This window comes from Electrophorus electricus, chromosome 24, assembly GCF_013358815.1.
Source record: "Electrophorus electricus isolate fEleEle1 chromosome 24, fEleEle1.pri, whole genome shotgun sequence".
NCBI lineage: Eukaryota > Metazoa > Chordata > Actinopteri > Gymnotiformes > Gymnotidae > Electrophorus > Electrophorus electricus.
The window spans coordinates 3200942-3222115 of NC_049558.1; the positions used below are offsets into that span (position 1 = coordinate 3200942).

Sequence of the window (21174 nt, forward strand, 5' to 3'; positions counted from 1 at the left end):
TGATACATATCCCAAAGATACACTTTAGAGACACTCTGATGTATGATTGCATAGAGTCATTAATTTATGTGTATGTGTTCTGTGCAAGAATGAATTGGGACAGGAGCACAGCATGACAGCATTTGAGATAAATATAGCATTACTTTCAAGATCAATATAGATCATTTTGTCACCAACTAGTTCATTTCGCAATACAACATTCCTGTTTACCTTCTTTTTGAATCTTTCGGGAGGACACATTTTACTAATGTACATTAAAAATAAATTTTAGTGACGAAATGTGTTCCATCTAGGCTCTGCCAGAAGAGCAGAAGAGAACTTTATGTGCACATATTTTTATACATGTTAAGGTGACACATTCATTAGTGTTGAAAACAAAAGATATTAGCACCCATCTCCATTAAGTTAAACCTTTTGTGCATAAGTGTGTGCAACTGGGTTATGATGCACACTTGCAGTCCTGATGAGTTCTATGGCTTTAGTTTCCACAAAAAAAAAAAAAATTGTCATTTTGGCAACCACAATCAACTCAAAACATCAATGTAAGGTTAGTACAGACTTCTTAGCTGTTAACCAGAGGTGTTAATTAGTTTAAAAACTCTTTGTTTACAAAGTAAACATTGTCATAAGCAGCTTTTTTTATCTAGTCAAAAAACCCAACAGATCTGCAATATTGCTGAACATGTGTGTGAGAAATGAGCATGCAATGTAAAATCCTCTATCAATGGAGACAAATAAAATTGTCCTGGAAGAACCCACTGGGACTTAATTTGTCTGGATTCAGAAGGGTGCTCTGGAAATGCCAAGCCCTCATCTAATGAAGGTACTAAATCAACCTCAAATGCAATGACTTGCCTGAAATCACTACGTCACATTTCTGGATAAAGTATTTAATATAGTAGTACTGATAAAATAGTTGCACTATTCTGAGCATAAATATTAAAGGGGCCTCTTAACATGCTCTAATTAGCATAATGGTTCAATAGCCATACAAAATGCTCCATCCTTGTTATTGTAGCACTTCCTCTACTAACAACTTGTACCCATGAGACACCTGAGTAACTAGCATGATATACAATAAATGTGGATAAAGATTTGTGCATAAGCCATCATAATTACCTTACATCTAGTGAGGTTTACTCTGCATGTTTTACTATAAATCTAACTAATGTGGGAGAAAAAAATGAAAAACAAAACACATACATTTAAGGCATTTCCTACCTTTACACATAAATAAATTCAGTCATATTGAATGCTGAGCTTCAGATTCCAGTATAAAGATTTCATTGCAGGGGCGGGCAGGGAAGGCTGTTATTCAATCCAGTAAACCATCTATATGTAACATTTGTTGTATGATAAAAACCAAACAAACAAACAAATGAAACCCCCCCCCCCCCCCCCCAAAATAAAGGTTTCTTGTGGCAAGATGGTGATAGAGACAAGAGGTATATCAAAATCCTTGCCCCTCTCCCCAGCCAATTAGTAGATGTCAGGGAGGTGAGAGTACTTTCTGTCAAAGTATCCACCTGTGTAAATCCAGTCTGCAGTTCTCGTATAAGAATTCGGACCTTGCTGGAACCACCTAGAAAAGTGAAGGGCCAAAATATAACGAGCATGTTTCATCCAATAATCACGTGTACAGGGTTCGGCTAGGTTGCTGAAATATGCCGGTATTAAAGTTACACTAATTTACAGGTATTGGTGAAAATCCTGTCAAGCAAGCACTGTCAATAATGTCTGATGTGTTATGTAAGAAAAATCACCTTCAGGAATGGGGCGCTATTTTGAATATGCACCAAATACTACTGTGTGCTAATGTGCGCTCATAACTTTCCTAAAGAATGTGTTATTTCCTCATCATTATATGAGGGTACGAAAGCCATGTATCCCAACAAGACAGCAGCTGTTTTACCTGTTTTAAGGTTATGTCTGGAGTTATAACACCTTTTATTTTTAATTTTTTTACCAAGTGGCTTGTTTTATATTTATTTTAGCATTTTTATTAGTATTTTATTCTATTTATAAGACACTTTGAGTTTCCACTGTTTGAGTTTGTTTTGTTAGTTGTCAATCTTAGTCAGTAAAATAACTTAAATTAAGCAGACTCGGTTGAATAATTTTTGAGCATATACAATAATACCGATCACTCTTTTACCCCTTTAAGAAGAGTTTTCTGACAGTGTCTAGTGGCATAATTACAATAAGCTAGGCATTACCTGGTGGACCACTCCTCCTCGTCTTTGGCACGTTCCCTACGTGCCGCCCTTTGCTTCTCCTCTAGCCTTTCCTTCTCTTGACATGCGGTGTCTGAAATATATAGGAATAACATGGTAAATACAAGTAAAAACAAACAGGATCTCATGCCAAGGATGTATGTGTGTGAGTGGAGTTGTCCTATTTTTACCTATGTCCCCGTTTTCCATGGCTCTGATGTCTGGGCGCAGCCGACAGTCTGTAGGTGCTATGACTCCTTCCATGCCTGGCTCCAGCTCATTGAGCGTCATGGCAAAGCTGGTGAAATTATACATCTGGGTAGGGACACAGAGACGTGCAAGATATAAACACTGTAGATCTTTACCAATCCAGTCTGTACAACAAAAACATTAAAACAACAGTAGAGTGAAGTCCAATACCGGTTATTTCTGAAAAGCGGAGGGATAGTGGCGTAGTGTCTGAGGTCCGTGTTTTACCTGTGCTGAGTGTGTGGGTCGTGGGGCTATCCTCCACAGTAAAGTACTGCCTGGGATCATAGTGACTGTGTCCTCGACATCTGGCATTTCGTCCGCATCATCCGTACCACGGCCAGCGTTCTGCTCCTTAATGCAAACACACACTGCACATAATCACCTATGTTAGCCTTAGTACATACCAAAAGACACAAATAAATGCAAAGTCGTGGGACAAAAATGTTTTTAAGATGCATGCATTCAAAATATGCTGAAAATTATTTAGCCTCAGATCCTATTCAGCAACTTTTTAGCACTTTTTAACACATTAAGGAATGATTGTGCCTGCATGGTATACAAAACAGAAAAGCTCTTCTGGGTCTGCAAGATGGCTTTCCTTTACCGAAAATCTCAATCCTTGTTCCTGATGCATAACTCTCACTGAAAAGATGTCGGGAGCTAACCTCTGTACAGATAACTAAATATCCGTGGACGTCTAAGCTTAGAAAGCACAAAAATACTTTAACTCTAACACCGTTGGAACGATAAGTGTACTGTAACATATGATTTTGTATTAAGGAAATTAAGAAGTCTCTTTACCTGTTTGTGTTTCTTGGAATCTCCACTTTTCTTCTCAGCCCTCTTGTTTGCATCATAGACCTTTGGCTCTATAGTGTACAAGCACTCAGTCCACTTCCCATAAATAACACACCGCTTCTTCTTACTGCATTGTAATACATGTAAAATCTCAAGCAAAAGCCACAATTACACATGACCAAAAATGATCAAATGTAACCAAAATAATGAGCAAGGAACACCGTATAATACTGTTATTACATATCTGCATGCACTATGTTAAAAATGATGATGTAGTCCAAAGACAACGCAACAGCAGTTTTAAAGCTGGTTGATGTACGACTTGGCTGCAAGAGCTTCTGCTTGACATTCGATACCAGTGACTGCTCACCTCTTGTCCTGGATATGTCCTTCTACTCGATGCAGTTCTTTGCCAAACATGCCACATGGCTTAAAATTCAGCACACACTTTTCCTGAGTGCTAATACAAACAGATTTTTAAGGCAAGAAGGACAACACAATTGAATATTTGCTCACAGAAGCTACAAGTCAAAGAGAGACAATCTTGTTATCAAGGCCATATAAATACATATTTGTCTATCTGAATAACACTAATGCACAGCAAAAAAACCTACTGCCTTTAAGAAAGAACAGTATGCTCATTTGCCTGCCACTGGAACAAACAGGTTCACTTACCTGTGGTTGACTATCTCTACTGTTCCATACTGCTCAATCCACAGTTTGCCCAAGATGACGTTGTGCACACAACACATAGGGTTAGTCCAAGTGTATGCCTCTCTGTGCCTGTCGGAGGACAATTCATATTTAAACATATATGCACTGTAGAAACCTTGGCCACAATCTTACCTATTTACACAAGATGTGGGCATTTCAAAATTACTGAGGAATGTTTGCACCAAATACAGGTATCCTTTCTCATAAACACTCACTTGGACAACTCCAGTGTCATGGTGCCTTTGGGTTCAGCCTCTACACTCTTGCCCCAGAACTTCAGTTTGGGATAGATGGAGCCATGGAACTTAAAGTCCTGGCAGAGTGATTCAGCATAGAATGCACTAATCGGTGGGTGGTGGCTGACCTGCTCTGATATCAGCCGGTAACCCTCATCTTCCCTAAACAAAGAAATTCCCATTGTAACCACAAGAATGAAATGCAAATTCAAGTACTTAAATGCTAGACGACTTAAGATATATTTGGACTTCTCTTTGCCATGATGAGCTGGTGGGTCAAGGACTAGCGTAATGAGTGTAGTGCATTGATTTACCTTATCAGCTCATAGGTCTCTCCTAGTAAGGGGTTAAAAGGTTTTCCAGTTCTGTCCCACTGTGACGCAACAGCTGACACAGCAAACGCGGCAACAAGCTAAGAAACAAAACCCAAGGGCTCAGCATAGACTGTTTCTTATTCATTTCACAGAGGTTCCAAAAGGGCCACGAAACAAAGCAGAAGCAGTCTTTACCTGCATACGTTCTATTGAATCAGACAGTGTGCAAGCTTGGTGGATGAGGTATGTGTGTTCCATGTATTCTGTGATTCTCTGAAGGAAACTCAGTGGCTCATTAAAAACTATAGGCATCGTTATCTTGGACAACTCCTGCACAGCCAAGGGTGTATTCATTCACAGTTGGGGGAGAAAAATAAGGGTGGGGGTTAGCAGATGTTTAACAAGAATTTCACTTCAATCATAAATTACTCACGATGTTATGCTGGATGGGGCATATTACTGACTACATCTGTGTTGAATAAAACTACATCATCCACCACATCATTCGACTACACTATATTTTCGCAAGTGCATTCTGCCTACCATGCCGATGCATTTCCTCAAGAAGCCCCAAATGCTAAAGTCATTTCTAGAGAACATGGGGAAAGGGAGCGTTTTTCTGCAAATAAAGAAGCAGACATGTCTACATAAACAAACAGAGACATGACCGAAAACTACTACATGGCGTTTTTCACGCATGTTATTCTCCTGGCTTGTTTTTGAATCACATAACGCTTGGACCATACCTTCGCCCCCACACCCCATTCTCTGATGGCACACGGCCATTTGAGGTCTGCTTGGCCTCATACACAGGGGCGTCCTTAAAGCTAACCTCACAGGAGTCATCTGATTCCAAACCTGACCAATAGGGGAAAGAGAACAAGAGAGTCAGGAACAAGTTTGTTTTTACATGTAAATATAATTCCTAGGATAAGAGGGGTCTGCTTGCCAAATTTACACATATATATGTATATGTACAACTGCAGTTAAATTAGTCCTCCCACCTGTTTCTGCATCATAGAACTCCTCTTCGCTGTTCATGATGGGTGGTTACTAATGATGATGTCAGTCAGAGAGCATCGTTCCTCCAATCCAGGAGTTTGTATGAATCCTATAAAAAAAAAAAAAAAAGCAACAGTCAGGGAATGAGGGAATGTGCTAAAAAAGAAATATCAGTGAAGTGTACAAATGAAAGACCCATCAAAGGGGAAGTAAACCAACAGCTTGGAGCTATAAAAAAAAAGTCACCTGATTAAGACATTTAACGTCAACTATGCGCAGACTTTATGTGAGGTGTTCTGTGTAGTGTTCTTGCTGATAAATGCTACAGAAGATAAAAGGTCTGCCACAATAACACTCATTGTTTAAAATGCAGCATGTTGCTAATAAGGGTACGCACAAAGCAATAAATACAAACAATTACTCTCTTAGATGTTTCCATGCAAAAACAAATGCATAACCTCCCTCTTCCACAAAGGGAAAATCCACATCAACATGCTGTGATCTGAAAAAAGCTACACTTGTCAGAAAGGTTAAGAGTAAGCAGCTGATCCCATCCTTTAACAGCCAGTCACAGTTCTCACCACAAACAGAGCCAGAGAGTCAACATCCACCAAACAACCGATTGATCTTAGTCCATTTTTACATTGTAATACAGTGTGAACAAATGAAATTGAGAGATGGGGACAGTTTGTCACAGCCCTAATACAAAAACATCCAGACATCCAAGTTCTGCACTGCAAATTTTGTGTGCTGAATTAAACACCCTCAATAAGCTTTTTTTTTTAAAAGACCATGCAATCAACTGATAAGGGTCAAGTAAGGCTGAGAGTCAACAAAAGTTGATCTAGAGCAATCTAAAATTCAAATGGAGTACATCAAGAACCAGTCCTAAAAAGGTGCACTGTCAAACTAGGCTAGCTACCTGCTTTTCAGAACTATCCTCTTTCATAACTCTTCACCTGAGGACATTCACGTACAGGATCACATTTATTGTGCTCTTGGTGTTTTGCCACAAAGTATCTTGTGGGAGGGAAACGACAGGGTCGAAACTCAGTTAACACATGGCCATACAACAATGAATGACATCTGAATTAAAGAAGCAACATGACAAACATTGCGGATGATATTTTACAACTTCAATGATGACACAGACTATATAAGCATCTTCTTGTGGTCTCCCAGAATTATATTTTGGTTTTTAGCAGTCGTGATCAATTGTGGATGTTCACATCTGTACATTGACATAAAAGAACATGTAATGACAATATACTCACTCTTTATATCCAGCATGAGCTTAGACAAACAAAATAAAAGCTGAAAGGGATAGAATATGATATACGGGTATGGCAACAATAAAAATGGAGAATAGGACTCTGTGCGGACAGAAAGCTAATACTAGTGCTATATATGGTGACTGACAACAGTCCGCTGTGAATGCAAATAACTCAGTAGCTGCACAAGTCATAGCAGATAATTCACTTTGGGTTCAGTATAGAGAAAATCAATGAGTGTTCGTAGTGAATGGCCAGATGGCGATCTGCTAAACATCTGGCTGACAATTAGGCTAGTATTCACTCTCAATGTCATCTCGTAAAGACGTTAGTTAGTAATAAAGCCGAGGGTAGGCAGAGACATCACAGCTTCCAGATCCTCCTTCCATGCTGTACAGGTGCAATTCGCCGTCACATTATTCTGCCCGTGGGACATTAAGACCAAGCATTTATCTAAAATGTGCTTTAGCTAGTTTGCTACCACAGCTCACTGTAGAAAGCACTTTTAATACACAGCATTTAGCTAGCTGGATGGCTATGCATCGACCGACAAAATGTCCCTAACGTTACCTGTCACCCCAAACTGTTTAACCTATCCATATAAAAGTTTGCTCCATTTCCAGTGTCTTCATTTATGTCCCATGACAAAAAAAGATAACTTGTAAAAACTCACTTTAGGTATACTCTACACAACGCCAGGCTACACGTTCAAATTACACTGTTACAAAACAGAATAACACTGCTTTAGTGCAGCAGCCAAACCAGCTAGCTGCATCGCAGATTCTACCGAATAAACCTAAATAAACCTTATCCGACTTACTTAGGTCGGTTGACTAATCAGCTGTTAAGTCTTCTCGGCTTGACTTAATTTTTTGCCCTACAGAGGAACAACGTACGTTAGCTGTTAGCTAGGTAGCTAACAAGCTAAGCTAACAGGCTAACCGAGTGTCGTACGGCGATAGAGAGCCAGTCCTCAATGGCATACACGGGCGTCTTTTAAAACCGTGACAAAATATTTTAAAACCAGGTACAAAATAATAATAAATGCACACGTAATGTTTTACATCACCTAATATTCCACTTCCTATTATCCTACGGTTGAACAGACTACGAGCGTCCTGTCCGGGAGACTGACATCGGGGCGGGTGTATTTGGCGAGGGCTACGTAATTGATGGGTCGGGCCACCCGTGGATTTTCAGGAGCGCTGCGCACATTTCCAAGGGACGGGCCAACTTCTGAAAGACAGAGGGAAAACCTACGGTCCAGGTCCTGAAAGACAGAGGGAAAACCTACAGCCCAGGTCCTGAAAGACAGAGAGAAAACCTACGGCCCAGGTCCTGAAAGACAGAGGGAAAACTTACAGCCCAGGTCCTGAAAGACAGAGAGAAAACCTACGGCCCAGGTCCTGAAAGACAGGGGGAAAACCTATCGGAAGGGCTTGGGAGGTCCGTCCCAATAGGCGTTGCATGAAAGGGGAAGGTACTAAAAAGGTATGGAAGGGTGTTATTTATAAGCACGGTAATAAATATCTGCCTTGGCAGCTGCACTCTCGCCTTGCGTGCAGCTACTCCCGAAGGACTTTTAAGTTTTATTAGTTTATGTGTGATAAATAATGATTGCGACGTCGACTATAAGCTATGTGTGCCTGTTAGAAGCATCTAGGTTATGGAAGGTCCCCACAGGGTTTGAGGCACATAAGCAAACGGTTAGTGTGTAATCGTATTTTATATTTTTTATGTACTACCATCTGCTCGAAGTGCTAACATAAAAATTATTGTAGTCCTTGATAGTTATGTGTCATATTCTGTTTAAAAAGGCACCTGATATTTTACGGAATGTAATATTTACACACGTCACCCGTCACTGTGGAAATGACATTCCATTTAATGTTAATGAAATATAATGCCATTAAATTACAGTTTTGTATATACTAATAATGCATTGAGTCACTACAGATCCCCCATAGCTCCATGTCCATAAACTCTTTAGACCTTTTTATTATTAGTGGATAGAGAGAAAAATATTGGTTCAGTAAAACAGCAAATATACCTAAATGTATTCTCAAATCATTTTAACGTTTTTTTTTTCCTCAAAAATATTTTAATACTGAGTCTTCATAACAATTTTACAACACGTGATTAAAGTTTTACTGGTCACCACAAGATGGCAGGACAAGACGTTTTTTGATACTGTGCTATAGGTGAAACCAACTACTCGCTGGTGGATTTAATTTTAACTGCCCGTTTTTCTCTGTCCTTGACAGATGATGATCACTGTAACACTCTGGGGTCTCCTAAGTCTTTAAATATAACCATGTATATAAATATAAACCAAGTACTTAAATGCTAAGTACTAAGTACTTAAATAAATATAAACAGTGCATCATTACCAAAGATTCAAGCCACTTAAAGGCAGCACTATACACACGAACTTATAAAGCAAACTCCCTGTGTTTCTCGAGTGAGAGTGCACGCACTAGCTTCATCGCATGAAGTGTGCCAACTAGGATTTAATTAGAATTAGAATTAGAATTAGAATTAGAATTAGAATTAGAATTGGTATGAACTTTATTGTCCAGCCAAAACAACATAATCATCTGTGGTTTCACAAAGAAAAGGTGTACACACATGCGCATACATATGGGGTCTAGACACAAACTACAGAAGTTAGCAGCTTGATTTGCTAATATGTTATTGCATTGGCACAAAAGAACCCTTATAAATATTTTTTATTTGGGAGGGTACGTTTTATAGATTCTCCCAGAGGGGAGCAATTCAAACTCAGAACGAGGGGGCTACTTTGGGTCATTAACAATATAATGGCTTATAAGTAAAGCTTTATTATAAAGATTCTTCAGTTACTTTTGTTGGCAGCCTACCAATGTCCCCGCCATGACCCTGGTCAATTTGTTTGTATTTACTGATGTCATGTGCCCAGATCATACGGAGATCTTAAACAAATGAAACAAAGAATCACAGATACTTTTTTATCAAGCTGATATACATTTTTTCCAAAGTCCAAAGAGGTATGTTTCCTGGGCAAATACCGAAGACCTCATTTTCTTTCTAACAAACCTTTGAATCTGCACAATATAAAGCTAACACGCGTTAAACCTGAAATGTCTGACTGTGTGGAGGCGTATGTGTGCGCGCAAGCGCCAGGGGCGGAGGGGGCGCAGGGGGCGCGCATGTATGAATTCAAAGCCAGCTTTAGGCACACAGACTGGTGAAGCTGGTCGCAGTTAAATCTTCCAAAGCTTCTTTGATCAACAAGGGAAAGCACCCTAACCGGCAAAAATAAACCCATGTGCAGGTAGTATCACGGGCCGTGTCTTACTCACAGATACAGTCGTGTGCGGTGTATGGATAATAAATGAATTGGTTGACGTCTAACCTCTATCTTGAAATTATTTTGTAGGGGATTTTTTTGTTTGTTTGTTTTCAATTTTCATAGTGTGGTTTGCATGACGAAACAAAAGTTGAGAAAAGGCCTCCGTTTTATGCTCACCTATCCAAGAGCCCACGGAACCGACAAGATATTTACAGGCACGCGCACTCAAGACGGACGCGTCGGTACCGGGCTGCACGTGACGTCACGTCAAAGTCTCGTCAGCGCTCAAAAAATATATATATGAATGAAATGTCATCACAAACAAGACATAACGATGCTCATTCAAAAGCAGGTTGCAAACGTGGTTCGACTAGTACGGCCGCCACCTGTCACACGGTAAGTGGTGGAAAGGAGACAAAACCAGACAGAGGAACGCGCACTGGAAATCCAGTTCGGTCAGCCTCTGGCTCTCAAAAGCACCGTAGTAAAGTGTCTGCTCCAAGGAAACTTTCCGACGCCGATAGCATACCTATTGGTTGTACTGGTGTTACACTGTCGTCCACGGACAGCAGTTCGGAGACATCCGACTGCACATTGAAAGAGAATAAAATATCTAACATTGCCCAGAGCATCGACATCGAAATGAGGAAAGAAGGGATCGACAGGGAAAGGAAAAGAGACTCGAGAGAAAAACTACCCGATTTTGCTGTTAAATGCAACAATTTACTTTCATCAGTGGACCATACCACCGTGTCACCGGGGCTTGGTTTTGAAGATAGAAGTATCTCCACTGGAGACGAGCGGTCTTTGGTCTCCTTTGACAGGCGCTTGAACGCCGGCGCACCTGAGACATTCTCGGATCTCACCGGGGACATCGCTGACGGTCTGCACAAAGATCTTTTGCGAGAGATCGACGACTTACGGTCAGAAAATGAATATTTAAAGGTAAGAATATTTCATCGTGTGTTCAATGAATGTTCAGCTTCTTAAAGTTTAAAGCTCTAGTAACCTAACGTGTTAATTTTCACACGTATTTACGTTATCCACAGCTAAAAACTGGTTTAGTATTTACTCTCCTTAAAGATTAAGAATTTCGCTGATTACCTTTTGTCCAATGCTGTAACTCATGTGCAACTAAAGGACGTAAAACGATATAACGTGAATCCAAGCTGTTTCAAGAGAAGAAAGGTGACACTCAAGCAGTTCGATATGCTGTCTGTCCTGGAACACAACTCGGGTTAAACATGTCAATACGCTGTGATTAAAGTCTGGTCCTGAAACAGTTACAGAGGTGCTAGAAGGCAAACATTGATGTCGTGATACCAGCAGATTCACACATTCCGTCAGAGGTCTTTGCAAAAGCACATAAATCTACAGTTTTATAAAAACCAGGCACAGGTATCAACATTTAGAACATTTAGAATTTTGTGTAAATCCGATTTTCTGTCAGTTACTGCTGAAAAACAAAATAACTTATTTTAAATGATGTAGAGCTTCTCCCACCTCTTACACTTTGTGATAAGTCTGTGGACATTCAATTGTTTTGTGCCGTATTTATGAACACCACCAGTTTCACGTACAATGTTGATTGACCAGCACTGTTGTCTGCAGGATGAGGCAGAGGAGCTGCGCTCCGAGATGCTGGAGATGAGGGACATGTACATGGAGGAAGACATGTACCAGCTGCAGGAGCTCAGACAACAGCTGGACCAGGTCAACAAGACCTGCCGCATCTTGCAGTACCGGCTCCGCAAGGCCGAGAGGCGGAGCCTGCGCGTGGCCCAGACCGGCCAGGTGGACGGGGAGCTCATCCGTACTCTGGAGCATGATATTCAGGTTAGTACCCTTTTAAATAGTTATTTTTAAAAATCACACCCCCTGAAGGCTGGGCACTAGAGATTTTACACTTTCCTTTAGCAACCAGTCAGGTAAGATTACAAAATTACATTATCAAATGTAGAGAGTTGTTACGCAATCCAGGACCAAATTTGGATGCAGAGTCTAGGTTTGAATTTATTTGGCCTACAACATGCTATTTTTGATGACAATATGGATTTATTAATGAAAAAGTGAATGTGTGCGATCTTCAATGGTATAGTTTCTGTGTGCATGTTTCTCTCTGAGTAATATATATAAACACAGGAGTCATGTTTATTCACATTTATGGGAAAGAGCAAGCATTCTTTTTCAATGTATCAGTGTGAAATTACAGTGTGAACTTAAGTCCCACCTCTGATTTTCCTCCTTGTCACTGGCGATTTAATGAGTGACTCTTCCTCTCACAGTGTTGTGTGTAATGAAAAACACTGTGATGGATTCCATTCATCCATCTCTCATCCATTTGGGATGTGTGCTAAGATTTTGCATCTGTGGACCGACTAAGTGTTACTCTGTAAGACAACTTATGAATCAACATTCTGTGATTCAGCCATTGTGTTTGTGAAATCATGAGGCTTTCTGGTCCTAAAGCATTAAAACCTTTACTCAAGACTGTGACAAGGGCAACAGTCTCCGAGCAAAGAATAGAGTAGGCATTTGAGTTCACAGAGATGTTCTTGAGGTTCTTTGATTGTACTTTTAGCAAGAGACTCATTTCTGCTCCAACTCTCATTTACGGTAAAACGGAGGGAAAAATCCTGTATGCTGTGCTTGCCAGCTGCTGGTTTTGGGCAGACCAGTTACAACAAAAACATTTTTTGGTTTAAACTCATCAGCCAATCAGGGGAAGGGAGTTGTGCAGGAATGTTATAGCCATTAAAAACCGATCAACTCAGCAGGAGCAAACCACATCATTGTATGCTTCCCTTGAGGTCTGCCACATGTTGTGCACAAATTCCATTTAATCTTACCTTGTTTGTCCTTGTTAAGCTTAAACCCAAGACTTTATAAGCCTATTTTCTTTTGAAAAGTAAATGGAATTGTGAACTATGCTAGTAAATTAGTTTTGCAATTGCACAAATTTTAATTTGTTTGTGCTTTTGTGAATAAGTGTGTGTGTGTATGTGTGTGTGTGGCCAACAGCTTCACTGGGGGAAGTCTCCCAGCAGCTGTCAGTGTTCACTGTGGTCATGCCCATAAGCAGTCTATTTTTGAGGCATGTGGAGGAAATGAATACTCTCAGCCTTTTTTACACAAACTGGGACAGTATATATGTGTGTGTGTATATGTATGTGTTCCTTATTAAAAATCCTCCAAGGCCCTTTCTACTCAACCATTACCAAGGTGATTTTGGAAGCTTGAACCACCTCGCTTACTCTTTCCTTCCACATATTTTAATCTTTCTCTAAATATAGTGAAAATCTGTGTAATACAGTACTGTTCTCTGGATAGAAGTAGGAACAGGCCAACCACTCTACTTAATTCTGCTCTTAATATTCTGTCCGTATGCCCACAACCAGTAAAAGAAAAGAGAGAGCATTGTGCTGAAAATCATAGTCACATACACTTTCAAATCATATCCTGGATAATGCCATTGGAGATTTCGCACCTTTATCCTCATAGCACTCATTTATTTTTTACAGTATTACACTGCTGCATAAATAAATAATACAGTCCTGTTTTGAAATAAATCCCCCTCAGGTCATATTTTACTGGCCCATGAAAGTAAAGAACATTTGAGCAGCCTGTGCTTAGGGGTTGTTTGCATTACGCATTGAACTGATTCTACAAGAGTGCTGCGCTTTCAGGTTGCGAAAAGTGTGTCCCTTCGCCTACATGGTGAGCTGGAAGTAATGCAGAAGAAGAGCACTCAGCTGGAGGGGGAGAACGAGTGTCTACGTGAGCGTCTCCAGGACCTGGAGGTGGCCAAGCAGGTCCTGCAGACAGAGCTGGACAAATCCAGAGAGGTACTGAACAGTTTCTCTATACAGATCTGATTTGGAAAGCATTTTACACAGATCACTGGCTTTGCCCTCTACAATTTGTGCACTCATGTTCTTCAGCAACCCAACATTCTCTTCCCAGGGGGTTAAGGTGCCCTTGACCCAGGCTTTGGGTGTGATGGGCGTGACCAACAGCTGACACTTTGGCCAGGCAGAGGAATCAAGGGACAGCTGTTATTCCCTTTGTGGGTGCAGGGAAAGAGTTTGATGATGAGAGAGAGAAAGAGAGGGAGAGAGAGGAAAGGACAGAAAATAGGGAGTCAGGGAGAGGGTGACTGAGCCATGCAACAACTATAAATACATCTACAGAGGAAGGTCCTGATCTATCCACTACTGGTTGTATGGTAGTTAGCATGTGCCAATGTGGATTATGTTTAGAAGTTGGCTACAGTGTATAGACACTGAAAAATGTAAAGCAATCTGAATTCCTCCTCATCACCTTAACACTATAGTTTCTTCTAAAAAGAACTAGCTACACAACAGAGATTAGCTTGGTTAATTCCTAACTTCCTGATTGGCTGAAGAGGCTTTCTTTAGGACAGTGTTGCTTTGCAGCATGGTTGAGTTTAATCCAGGATTCAGTGATTAGTACCATCTTAGCTCAGGCTGCTCATCTCAAACAGCTGCTACACCACTCTGATCCTTGGCAGCAGGGCAAATTGCTGACAAACAGATTATCTGTGCCTAAATCTGAGACATAATCAATAAAAACTACCTGCAAAATGAAAACATGTCTATAGTCCATTCAAAATGTATTGAGAAGATTCAGTACCAGCCCATAAATGAACATTTGATTTGGTTTGTGGTCTGCCACTACAATGGCTGCAACTAAACTGGTGCTTGCTGGATTTATTTATTTTGTAAATGAAAAACGTTACTGAATGCATTAAGAAGACAAGATGATAGTTGTTGTACTTTGTAAAATAAGTATAATCCATAGTATAATCTGAGTTGAGTTTAGGTCACTGATGGTATTTTTATAATATCCACTGGGAATGTCACGTCTGAGGCCATTGCAGCCCCTGAAGCCTGGATAGTTGCCACAGAAGTAGTCAGAGAGACTGACGCTAGCTAACATTCTTCTCATATTTAGAGCAGCACACATGTTTGAACTGTAGTAATGGATCCTGGGCTGAGAGCTGTCCGTATGAGTCTGTATATCACATGCACAATGTGCCTGTATTCTATGAACTAATGTAGTGGTGTGTGGAATGAACTAAAATGTGTAGGAGGGAAAAGAAAGCAAATTAAAAAGAATGAGTTGGTCAGTAAATGAGCAGTTCATTTCAAATACACCACTGGTGCTTCCACAGAATCTTCTTAGGAGAAGAAGTTTGAGATCAACCGGCAGCAAGAGTGAAAAGAAACTCTCTCCACTGGTAAATGCCAATAATGTCATGCTTGTTTGTTTTCAGTGTCATTTGTTTGCATTGAACTATATTTGATTGGATCAATTCATAATTTTCCTTTTGCTAGGATGATGGTGCTGATCTGAAATGCCAGCTCCATTTTGCTAAAGAAGAGTCGGCCCTCATGTGCAAGAAGCTGACTAAGACAGCAATGGAGTGTGAGAGCATGCGGGAGGAGCTGGCCAGGTACAGACTGCTTTATGGTGATGTGGACGCATCCCAGGCTGCAGCAGGCTCTACTAACTCTGCCCACACCCGTGAAGCAGAGGTCAAAGTTCACCTGCGACTAGTAGAAGAAGAGGCCACGCTGCTGAGCCGCCGAATTGTGGAGCTGGAAGTGGAGAACCGGGGTCTGCGAGCAGAGATGAGCGAACTGAGGGAGAGAGCTGGCGGAAGCCAAGAGGACGAAGATGAGCTGATGGGGGCGGCAGGGCAGTGTTTGGCTGTCTCTGTCTGCATGGAGAAAGGAGAGGAGGTTGGAGGAGGAAACCGTGAACATCGTGACTTTGAAAAGAGAAATGGAGGTCACAAAAACTCGGAGGGTGAAGGATCGGAGGGTTGTCCGCTAGGCCAGATACATAGAGAGGAGCCGATAGAAGGGAAGAGGGAAACGCTTGAAAGTCGGGTGAGGTCTGCTGAGATTCCAGAGTGTGGAAGTAAGGTCCCATATGTGGAGAAGTGCAATCTCAGTCTAAAGGACCAAGAAACCCTCGTTGCAATCCGTGACCAGGCTACTCTTGTTAGATCGACAGTTGAGTTCCTAACAGCCCCAGCAAAAAATGGCCTCTCACCATCCTCTACTTATAGCTCACCTTACCTCAGCAAGGTTGATAACCAGTGTGAGTTCCTGACCTCTGGACTGGAGGGGCTCCAAGAGCAGTTACATGCCCTTGTTGTAAATATGGAGTCTCTGGTGAAGTCAACACTCACTGACCATGACTCAAATAGCATGAGTTCAGGTAAAGTTGAAGATGCAAATATGGATCCTGTGCTGCAGACTGACAAACACGCAGCACAGCAAACTCCCACTGAGGAAGAGGTCCGTGTTTTAAACTGCACCTGGGAACAAAACTGCAACCAGGACAGCCTTGTGCTGATAACAGTGCAGCTGCGCTGCTTTCTCCAGCAGTGGCGTGAGGGGAAGAGACCTGCAGAATGCAAGAGCCTGTTTGAGGTAATGCTGTAGCCACTCAGAAACATATTTTCCTTCGTGTGCTATGTTAAAGAGGGATTTGTGAGCTCAGAATAGTGATGGATATGAGAATTAGAACACGGTTCATTGCTGAGGATCCATTTGTGATTTTTGTAATGTAATACTTTTTGTAAGTTGTAATGATTGTCTGTTGTTTTAAGATGGACTTCCAGAAGGATCTTTATTGTCAAATGGAAGCAGAATTACACAGATCCAAGAAAATCTGCAAAACTCATGAAAAATGCCACAGACAGGTATGAATGAGAATGGGACCACCGTTACCACGCCATATAGATAAGTTTGGTGGGAGTGGTGAAATGTGTGTTTTCACTGTAGTGCAAAGATGTAAATAACAATTTCAATCAAGCTCCCTAATGCGCAGATACTTGAAGCCATGTGATGCATGTACTGATACATGAAGTAAAGCTTTTGATACACCATCTAACCCTGCTCCCATTCAACTCATAAATCCAGGTTTGCAGGGTTCTCCTCTCAGATCTGAGGGCAGTGCTGCACGACCTGGGCTGTGAGCTGCAGGAGGAGTACCTGACTAGCCAGCATATTTCACAGCAGTTTGCCCAAGCTAAAGCAGCATCAACAGTGGAGTGTATGGAGCCCAAATGCCTTATAGGCAGGGTGAGGGATCAGGTCGTTGATTCTGTTATAACTGGGAAAAGAAATACACATCCAGAATCTTGTAGGCTTTGATCTTTCGCTTTCAAATTGCAGTTGAATTCAGTCTGGCATTACTCCACTGGGAGCCTTTTCTCCATCTAACAATCAGTGATTTCTGCTTAGCATTATTGTAATCAGCCACAGTGCACAAACCCAAGTCATGGAAAATAAAGAAGAAATTATAACAGTGGTTGAAGCTCTTGAAAATCATGGTTGTTACACACTCAAAATTGCAGGCTCTTGAGGGAATGCCAAACTCAATAAGTGGAAAAAACCTTTACGGGTTTAAGCGGTAAAATTTTGCAGGATTCAAGTGCCAGGCTGTTTTTATCTTTTTGTAAGTTGAGGTTTGAATGTAACATCCTACTGGCTTTCGTGATCAAAACTCTACTCACTTCCAGACTGTCTTGTTTGTGTACACAGCTGGTGAGTACATCTGAATGTGCAGGAGCGAAGGGTTCTCCCGACCTAAAGATGGCATCACAAAAGGACCACATTGAGAAGCTTCAGCACCATTTAGTCGAGTCTTATGCTGCTGTATTGGATATGTCGCAACAGCTGATGGTGTGTGAGCGAAACTGGAGGTGTGAGAGGCAGGAGTTTCTAAAACACCTCAATCAGGCCTGTCAGGATTGGCACGAGCCAAACAATGCTAAAGAGGTAAGAGATGTTCTCGGATTGGTATATCCGTACACCATTTCTCACCTATATTTAGATATCACACAAGTCATCATATAATAATATATCAATTATAAATTAAATATTTATACAATACTTACAGTTTACTATCTTGTAATTAATTACCTTTTTGATGTCGTTGCTGACCCTGTAAAATTTTAATCATATTTTTGAGCCCACCTTCCTCATCATTCACAGAGTGTTACATTTGAAATCAAAAGAACTATTACTGAACAATTGGTATTTGATACTTACATATCTAAAGCCAGTGAATATTATGTGTAAAGCACCATAGTACACGGTGATTAACCTTCTTTCAAACTGTGGCTCAGGCAAAATGGGGTTAGTGAGCAGAAACTACCCTGTGAGTGTGTGAGGGTAGAATTTAGGCTAATAACCTGTTGGGACTATGGAATGTTAGGGTAAACTCAAATATCAGCTGAAAACAGGACATCTGCTTCAGAGAGGGTTTAGTAAGGGGACACACAAACAGCAGCAAAAGAGAGACTAGGATCTGAGCGGAAGAGTAAAGGCACAAAAGGTGCTATGAAGTTCACTGAGGATAGATCACATGACGAGGTATTTTTAAAGGTATGACAAATTTCCAGGTACATAAAAAGTATTCCAAACTCTGATAGCATGTTGGGAATGACAGCAAATCTTAAAATACATTGCTACTAAAAAATAAGCACTCTTGACACACAAATCCTGAAGAATTTGACTAACTATCTGTTTTAATTAACTTTCAGCCATATGGACTTAGGACTAAGAGGTCAGTTTCACCGTCATATTCCGCATACAAACATTATAACTCAATCATCATCATCAAATTAGACAGATAAGTTTGACTAAAATGTTGCATCTTTCATCATGTCAGAAATTCTTCCTCCACAGAGTGGATCCTAAAGCTGGTCAATCAACACATACACCCAACAAGAACTGGTTATACCTCACTCAAGAAGCAGCTCTTATAGACAGAGAAGGTCCCTGTAAGACCTGGGATTGTCTCATCATGTCTCCCAGCTTTCCTGGTCTGAGCCTCAAAAAGGAGGCAGCTCAAAAAAGCCACACAGCTCCCGAGAGAACTAGCCTAAGGATTTACTACAGCCCGCCATCGGCGCACAGAGTCCACCTTTACGTGGATAAGTGTGAGAAGCCCGCAGAGGACCTACAACGCTGCTGCAATTCTCCACACAAACACACAAATGGACATTCCACTTCTCTCTATGATAGCTGGCAGGGTACTCTAGCTTTTGAGTGCCAAAATGCGACAGAGTGCGACCTTGGCACTGTCATTAGGTCCAACTCTTCTTCTGGTTTCCAGTCCTTTGGTAGTTCATTTTCATCTTGCTTGCCCTTCAGTGGATTAGAAGTCTCAGCCAACCTGAGTGATGACATGAAGGAAATAGCAGCCAATGTGCTTCAGTCTTCCTTCCCCAAGCCTCTAGATAGAAGGAGAGGGAGGGGCTCAGGAAACCATATTTTGGAGGTAGTCAGCACAGGAACCCAGACTCATGCCCTGCCACAAGTTAATAGTGTGGCACTCCAAACTGAGGACCCCCAAAGTGTGTGTACAGGGAAACAGTGGTCACCAAGAGTCACTTCATTCATGTCTGGTCACCACCAACAGATTCCACCTTCCATGGAGAAGATTCCGGGGCTGTCCTCCTCCCAATCTTTAACCAATTTTTCTAGGCTGGAGGTCACTAAGGATCATAGCTTGTGGCCTCTGCCCCAGTGTAGCTCTGGTTCCTCAGCCTGGGCTCACTCAAGTGCCACCAGATCCAGCTCAGCATCGGGGGGAGGCAGTGAAAAGCCTGCTGGACGCAAGGCCACGGGCATCCACAAATATGGACTGGTTCAGGAGCTTTTTCGCAGTGTGTGTGGTCGTGGTGAGAAACCCAAGCCTGGCAGGGAGAAAGCACCAGTGGTACGCAGGGATCATGTTGGCCAAGTAAAACTGAAGAAAACAGAAGGGCCTCCCTCTCGTATTCCCACTGTGCAGCTGTTCAGGAGTGACAGTGTCACCAAAATCGTTAATCGCAGATTTATAAAACAGGGTCATAAAGATGAACTAGGGCCTGGCCAGACACAATCCCAGAGTCAGTTCCAGTGTCAGAGCAGTAAAACACCCCTGAGAAAGGACAAGGGCCGTGGCCAAGTAACTCTGGAGGTAAGTAGCATAAAAGTGTGGAAAGAGTCATATAAACTGTAAGCTATCCGACTGAGTGTGAGGAAAAATGTAATGTTTGGTATCTAATCTACTTTGCTAAAAAAAACAAATGGTAAATGTTGTAGTTCAGAAAAACAGCATAAATCCTTATCAAGGAAATGTTAAATTTTCAGTAGCTGTTTGAACATTTTTCTGTGATGTAGATTTAATGCTTAATTTCTCCGGTTTGACATTCAGTCTTTTCCCATGAAGGATCGCTCCTGTGACTGCAGGTCTCGAACTCTATCTTCCTGCTTTGCTCGAGCATCACACCCCAACCTTCACCATGCCCGTAACCATTGCAGACTCCGCCCTCACGAACACCCCATGGCAGCTGGTGGGAAAGAGGATCTGCCTTCTCAGTGAGCGGTGCAGTCACCATGAACCACTGATACCACTGCACAGCTGATGGGATTCTTTGAAGAGCTGGTGATGTACTTGGCATGGGTACTTTCATAAATGACTGAATTGGATGGAGTGGCAATAAGGAACAAATGCATAATGACGATCTTGTAGACATGGTTGACTGACACTTTCCCACTGCTTTCAGCACTTGATTCGTAGCCATTAAAATATAAAGAAAATTGTTTTGGATTAATTTATGTGACAAATGTGTTTAGGTGTAGTGTTTCAGAGAGCGAGGTTGCTTTATGTGGTCTAATATATGGTGTATCTATGTGGAAGTAATTTATGATGTGTTCTCTTTGGATTTTTGTACTGTTTATTTATATTATTTACTGATAGACTGTTAGATTCCTTAAAGGTCAACCATATAAAGGCCATATAATAAGGTGTAAATAAATCCATCATATATCACATTGGTTTCTTATTGTCTCTTGAACACTTCAAACTTGTCACGAGGGGCTATCAAAAGTGTTTCAGAGTTACATATATAATTATTTCAAACTATCCAGAACAATCAAAGATTATTATACTTTAACTACCAGATGATACTCTTAAACTCTTAAGCATGCCCCCTACAGACCAATGTAATGA

The 21174-nt window shown here is 41.3% G+C and overlaps 2 protein-coding genes across 5 annotated transcripts; one reads left to right on the forward strand and one right to left on the reverse strand.

Moving 5' to 3' along the window:
• Positions 1-1406: 1406 nt before the first annotated feature.
• Positions 1407-8074, reverse strand: osbpl2a (oxysterol binding protein-like 2a). Of its 4 annotated transcripts, XM_027017469.2 has the most exons (15): positions 6804-6966; positions 6452-6549; positions 5532-5638; positions 5274-5385; positions 5071-5146; positions 4723-4857; positions 4528-4625; positions 4193-4375; positions 3939-4046; positions 3634-3723; positions 3267-3390; positions 2691-2816; positions 2405-2528; positions 2217-2307; positions 1407-1582 (listed from the first exon to the last, which is right to left on the reverse strand). In XM_027017469.2, the coding sequence occupies exons 3-15, from the start codon at positions 5566-5568 to the stop codon at positions 1480-1482; spliced, it is 1407 nt and encodes a 468-aa protein (XP_026873270.2). In that variant the 5' UTR covers positions 5569-5638; positions 6452-6549; positions 6804-6966; the 3' UTR covers positions 1407-1479. The 4 variants fall into 4 exon arrangements, with proteins under 4 accessions (XP_026873270.2, XP_026873265.2, XP_026873266.2 ...); XM_027017464.2 differs by lacking the exons at positions 6452-6549; positions 6804-6966 and adding an exon at positions 7870-8074; XM_027017465.2 differs by lacking the exons at positions 6452-6549; positions 6804-6966 and adding an exon at positions 7865-8055.
• Positions 8075-10465: 2391 nt separating this feature from the next.
• On the forward strand, positions 10466-20904 carry si:ch211-197l9.2 (protein SOGA1). The gene is made up of 12 exons (XM_035522647.1): positions 10466-10527; positions 10635-11076; positions 11743-11967; positions 13818-13976; positions 15326-15391; positions 15489-16595; positions 16775-16867; positions 17088-17249; positions 17712-17948; positions 18716-18738; positions 18861-20139; positions 20392-20904. Exons 1-12 carry the CDS (start codon positions 10466-10468, stop codon positions 20542-20544), a joined length of 4008 nt encoding a protein of 1335 aa, XP_035378540.1. The 3' UTR covers positions 20545-20904.
• The last annotated feature ends 270 nt before the right edge of the window (positions 20905-21174 follow it).